At 39.5% G+C, this 6,757-nt stretch overlaps 1 protein-coding gene across 2 annotated transcripts in view; it reads left to right on the forward strand.

Moving 5' to 3' along the window:
- GPR141 (G protein-coupled receptor 141) overlaps positions 1–6,443 on the forward strand; it is a 68,849-nt gene extending 62,406 nt beyond the window's left edge. For both annotated transcript variants that reach the window (XM_070368800.1, XM_070368801.1), the window contains exon 3: positions 3,573–6,443. In XM_070368800.1, coding sequence (XP_070224901.1) covers positions 3,587–4,498 — 912 coding nt within the window. In that variant the 5' untranslated portion in view covers positions 3,573–3,586 and the 3' untranslated portion in view covers positions 4,499–6,443. The remainder of the gene's footprint in view (positions 1–3,572) is intronic.
- The last annotated feature ends 314 nt before the right edge of the window (positions 6,444–6,757 follow it).

A 6,757-nucleotide genomic window follows, 5' to 3' on the forward strand; every position in this document is an offset into this window, starting at 1 on the left:
TGGACTGGAAAGGGTGAATTTAACTCAGATGACCATTATATCTACTACTGTGGGCAAGAATCCCTTAGAAAAAATGGAGTAGCCATCATGGTCAATAAAAGAGTCCAAAATGCAGTACTTGGATGCAATCTCAAAAGTGACAGAATGATCTCTGTTCGTTTCCAAGGCAAACCATTCAATATCATGGTAATCCAAGCCTATGCCCCAACCTGTAATCCTGAAGAGGCTGAAGTTTAGAGGTTCTATGAAGACCTACAAGACCTTTTAGAACTAACACCCAAAAAAGATATCCTTTTCATTATAGGGGACTGGAATGCAAAAGGAGGAAGTCAAGACACACCTGGAGTAACAGGCAAATTTGGCCTTGGAATACAGAGTGAAGCACGGCAAAGACTAATAGAGTTTAGCCAAGAGAACACACTGGTCATAGCAATCACCCTCTTCCAACAACACAAGAGAAGACTCTACACATGGACATCACCAGATGGTCAACACTGAAATCAGACTGATTATATTCTTTGCAGCCAAAGATGGAGAAGCTCTATACAGTCAGCAAAAACAAGACCAGGAGCTGACTGCAGCTCAGACCATGAACTCCTTATTGCCAAATTCAGACTTATATTGAAGAAAGTAGGGAAAACCACTAGACCATTCAGGTATGACCTAAATTAAATCCCTTACGATTTTACACTGGAAGTGAGAAATAGATTTAAAGGACTAGATCTGATAGAGTGCCTGATGAACTATGGATGGAGGTTCACAACATTGTATAGGAGACAGGGATCAAGACCATCCCCATGGAAAAGAAATGCAAAAAAGCAAAATGGCTGTCTGGGGAGGCCTTACAAATAGCTGTGAAAAGAAGAGAAGCAAAAAGCAAAGGAGAAAAAGAAAGATATAAGCATCTGAATGCAGAGTTCCAAAGAATAGCAAGACGAGATAAGAAAGCCTTCCTCAGTGATCAATGCAAAGAAATAGAGGAAAACAACAGAATGGGAAAGACTAGAGATCTCTTCAAGAAAATTAGAGATACCAAGGGAACACTTCATGCTAAGATGGGTTTGATAAAGGACAGAAATGGTATGGACCTAAGCAGAAGATATTAAGAAGAGGTGGCAAGAATACATAGAAGAACTGTACGAAAAAGATCTTCATGTCCAAGATAATCATGATGGTGTGATCACTGACCTAGAGCCAGACATCCTGGAATGTGAATTCAAGTTGGCCTTAGGAAGCATCACTATGAACAAAGCTAGAGGTGATGGAATTCCAGTGGAGCTATTCCAAATCCTGAAAGATGATGCTGTGAAAGTGCTGCACTCAATATGCCAGCAAATTTGGAAAACTCAGCAGTGGCCATAGGACTGGAAAAGTTCAGTTTTCATTCCAATCCCAAAGAAAGGCAATGCCAAAGAATGCTCAAACTATTGCACAATTACACTCATCTCACATGCTAGTAAAGTAATGCTTAAAATTCTCCAAGCCAGGCTTCAGCAATACATGAACCGTGAATTTCCAGATGTTCAAGCTGGTTTTAGAAAATACAGAGGAACCAGAGATCAAATTGCCAACATCCGCTGGATCATGGAAAAAGCAAGAGAGTTCCAGAAAAACATCTATTTCTGCTTTATTGACTATGCCAAAGCCTTTGACTGTGTGGATCATAAGAAACTGGAAAATTCTAAAAAAATGGGAATACCAGACCACCTGACCTGCATCTTGAGAAACCTATATGCAGGTGAGGAAGCAACAGTTAGAACTGGACATGGAACAACAAACTGGTTCCAAACAGGAAAAGGAGTATGTCAAAGCTGCATATTGTCAACCTGATTATTTAACTTATATACAGAGTACATAATGAGAAATGCTGGGCTGGAAGAAGAACAAGCTGGAATCAAGATTGCCAGGAGAAATATCAATAACCTCAGATATGCAGATGACACCACCCTTATGGCAGAAAGTGAAGAGGAACTAAAGACCCTCTTGATGAAAGTGAAAGTGGAGAGTGAAAAAGTTGGCTTAAAGATCAACATTCAGAAAACTAAGATCATGGCATCTGGTCTCATCACTTCATGGCAAATAGATGGGGAAACAGTGGAAACAGTGTCAGACTTTATTTTCTGGGGCTCCAAAATCACTGCAGATGGTGATTGCAGCCATGAAATTAAAAGATGCTTACTCCTTGGAAGGAAAGTTATGACCAAACTAGATAGCATATTCAAAAGCAGAGATATTACTTTGCCAACAAAGGTCCGTCTAGTCAAGGCTATGGTTTTTCCAGTGGTCATGTATGGATGTGAGAGTTGGACTGTGAAGAAAGCTGAACACCAAAGAATTGATGCTTTTGAACTGTGGTGTTGGAGAAGACTCTTGAGAGTCCCTTGGACTGCAGGGAGATCCAACCAGTCCATCCTAAAGGAGATCAGTCCTGGGTATTCATTGAAAGGACTGATGCTGAAGCTGAAACTCCAATACTTTGGACACCTCATGTGAAGAGTTGCCTCACTGGAAAAGACTCTGATGCTGGGAGGGATTGGGGGCAGGAGGAGAAGGGGACGACAAAGGATAAGATGGCTGGATGGTATCACCGACTTGATGGACATGAGTTTGGGTAAACTCCAGGAGTTGGTGATGAACAGGGAGGCCTTGCGTCCTGGGATTCATGGGGTCGCAAAGAGTCAGGCACAACTGAGGGACTGAACTGACTGATTCTTGTCTGGAAAATATCATGGGTAGAAGAGCCTTGCAGGTTAACAGTCTATGGGGTGGCAAAGAGCTGGACATGACTGAGTGACTGGGCACACACACAATAATTAGAAGGGACAAAGACTATATAGAGAAAGGATATTTCAGAAGTCCAGAGGAAAACTGATAGTGGTTCTTTTATGAATTTAAGGGTGTGTGATGGGAAAATTGGGAGACATGCTATGGTCTCAGGGGGGCCCATGATAAAAACTTAGTCAAGCTCTCACTGTTAGATGATAATGTTACTGTGATGAGAAATTCAGATAAATCCTCCTATTGCTTGCTGCTGCCTTGATTTAGTCTTTTTTTTTTTTGCCAAACAAATCATATCTTAAAGAAATAAAGTATAAATATTCTTGGATCATTTGCTGATGAGTTGGAAGGAATTAGAATGATATAAAAGAAAAAAACATTTTGTGTACTTAATGCATCCACTTTGCTTTCTGTCCATCTTAGGATATCCTCCCCTCCCCGACCCCCCCCTCCCTGCCCAGTGGTTACTGCAATACTAGTATCTATGTATGAACTTCAAATGGTCTGAAATCAAGCTTTATGCAAATAGTTTTGACTGTGTAGATATACACGTATCTCTGGGGGCCTCTAGAAGTGGTCATTAACCTACTAAAGGTCAAGAATCAATGACTTACTGTGTTTTCAGTGTAGAGTACCTGGAAATGCATATGATAATATTTCTCATTCTTAAGGCATATAAGGTTTACATCATGTAAACAGAAAAATGACAAAGTCACACTGCCAGTTTAATGGAAACAAAATATGAACAAAATTCTGGAAGCTTGTTAGTTACACTCGTGCTTTATCTCTTCCAGGTGACTTCTGAAGCATGGCTGCCCACAACAGTTCCTCCTGCGATGACCCCATATTGACACCCCATTTAACCAGGCTCTACTTCGTAGTGCTTATTGGAGGGCTGTTGGGCATCATCTCCATTTTGTTCCTGCTTGTGAAAATGAACACCCGGTCTGTGACCACCACAGCAGTCATTAATCTGGTGGTGGTCCACAGTGTTTTTCTGCTCACAGTGCCTTTTCGCTTGACCTACCTCATCAAGCACACTTGGACATTTGGGTTGTCCTTCTGCAGATTTGTGAGTGCCATGCTGCACATCCACATGTACCTCACATTCCTGTTCTACATGGTGATTCTAGTCATCAGGTACCTCATTTTCTTCAAGCACAAGGACAAAGTGGAATTCTACAGAAAACTACATGCTGTGGCTGCCAGTACCGCCATGTGGCTGCTGGTGATTGTCATTGTGGTACCTCTGGTTGTTTCTCAGTATGGCATTCATGAGGGCTATGACAGCCACCACTGTTTCAAATTCCACAAAGAACTTACTCATGCATATGTGCAAGCCATCAATTATTTGATAGTCGCTGTTGTCATAATCATCGCAGTGATTCTCCTGGTCCTCCAGATCACCATCATCGTGTTGATGGCACGGAAGCTTGGACACTCCTTACTATCCCATCAAGAGTTCTGGGCTCAGGTGAAAAATCTGCTTTTTATAGGAGTCATTCTTATTTGCTTCCTTCCCTACCAGTGCTTTCGAATTTATTACTTGTACACAGTGGCACACTCAAGAGACTGTAACTACAATGTTGCATTTTATAATGAAATCTTCTTGAGTGTAACAGCAATTAGCTGCTTTGATTTGCTGCTTTTTGTTTTTGGGGGAAGCCACTGGTTTAGGCAAAAGATAATCGACATATGGAATTGTCTTCTGTGCCGTTAGCCACAGACTACAGTATTCAACATTACCTCCTTAATATTGACAGTAAAAACAGGAATGGCTATTTCTTTACTCGATTAAAACCGTGTCTTGATGCAGCCAAACAAAAGGACTGTAAAATGTCAGAGCACTCATTTCAGCCTTTGTGTAATTCTTCTCATCTTTGAACGATACATATACGAAGACTAGTGATGTTCAATCTACCTGGAGCTGCAGTACTGCATGATTTTCCAATATAAAATGTCTACTTGGCCCATCCAGGTACCATGGGTCCAGTGGTTTCTGAGTTTTACTACCTTATTTTCATTTCCTCAGTTTGAAACATGGCCTTTCCTTAGGTTTTGGACTGGACTCAGCCCTCTAATTCTTTTCATTCCACTTGAACTTAGGTAAGTTAATCATAATCATGATTCTACATAAAAGACTCAAACTTCACTTGGCTAGCCAGAGGAGATGACCATACAACTCACACCCTCACACACACACGCACACACACACACACAAACAGATGAGGAGGAGAATACTATGAAATAAAAAACAACAAAAAACTTATTTTAGATTATCAAAACTTTGATGGGAAGTCACTAATCTAGACATCAAGAGAAACAAAACTCTTTCTGACTAAACAAGGTACCTAGATTTGTCTTTTGAAAGATAAATTGTAAGGATGAGATCACTTTCCTCAATATCTCCAAAAATCATTTAAAAGCTTACTGAATATATCTAAATAATGGTGAAACTGTAACTTAGAGAATAACCCTGACCAATATGCTGCTAGGCATAAAGATTAGTTCAAAAGAGAAGTGATTAAATTTTCCCCCTTTGGTTTTTTGAAGGATTTCTAGATGTCTTGGGCCACAATTTAGATTTTCCTTGGAGACAGAAAGTTATACTGAAATTTTAGAGTTTCCTTCCTCCCTTAGTTATGTGTCTTTAAATAAATGAAAACAATATTCTAAAAAGAGAACTTCTGAGAAATATATAGAAAAACCATTAAGCTAGATTATGAGATTAGACTGCTAAATTGAAACATAGGACTATGGATTTTTTTCCCTCATGCTCACATTTCTACTATTTCCTTCAAAGTTTCATCATCTTGAAACTTAGCAAAGAACTGATCCTGTTTCCTATCTGATTCTTCAAAACCTGAAGTGATTCTTGGTAGGAAGAGAAGAAATGAGTGAATCAATGTAATTTTTTTCTTCTCCCAGCAAGGTAAATGTTTAGGATTTAAAGATTTTTCTTTATTTGTTATACCCTGCTGCTGCTAAGTCACTTCAGTCATGTCCGACTCTGTGCGAGCCCATTGACGGCAGCCCATCAGGCTCCCCCATCTCTGGGATTCTCCAGGCAAGAACACTGGAGTGGGTTGCCATTTCCTTCTCCAATGCATGAAAGTGAAAAGTGAAAGTGAAGTCGATCAGTCGTGTCTGACTCCTAGCGACCCCATGGACTGCAGCCTATCAGGCTCCTCTGTCCGTGGGATTTTCCAGGCAAGAGTACTGGAGTGGGGTGCCATTGCCTTCTCCGTGTTATACCATATGCATCCACAAATTCATCAAATGAATAAGAGATATCCTTGTGAGTTTTATGATTACCGAAACTGCTGAGTCATAGAAATTAATTTTGAGGAAGAAAAGTGACAGCATACTGCATAGGTGACTTATTCAAATTTTTTTCCTGATTTAAATTTTCTCTTATCCATGTTTTTTTCTTTTTAAGTTATAATTATTTAAAAAATTATTTATGAGAATTACATTGTTTCTCTCCTTGTATATCCATGTCTTACTATCATAATGTCTTGTTAGCTTGTAGATTGTATTAATATTATAGTCTCTTTCAGTCTTTAAAGATGTTAAGCTCAGGCAATTATGCTTTTCTCTGTATTATCATATATTATAATAAAGAGCCTGTTTTACAGACATATAAGAAATGCTATCCCAAATATAAAAATACAATGTATAAAATATCTTATTCATTAATATTTACAAAATAAACAAAAATTTCAATCTGTCGGTTCTTTGTCTTTAATTGCTTTGAAAGTGAATCTCATGCAGGAGTAGGAGTGGCATTGGCCTCTCAGGCTACTTTTGGATATCACAATTATAAAAGAGTACTACTGGCATTTGATGACTGGGATTAGAGGCCAGCCTTGCACACAATGAAAAATTATCAAGGTGTGCAGCCTTGCACACCTTGCCTTGCACACATTTAAAAATTATCGAGTCCGTGAAGACTACCCTGACGGTCCAGTGGCTAAGA

This window comes from Bos mutus, chromosome 4 (genome assembly GCF_027580195.1).
Source record: "Bos mutus isolate GX-2022 chromosome 4, NWIPB_WYAK_1.1, whole genome shotgun sequence".
NCBI classification, from domain to species: domain Eukaryota; kingdom Metazoa; phylum Chordata; class Mammalia; order Artiodactyla; family Bovidae; genus Bos; species Bos mutus.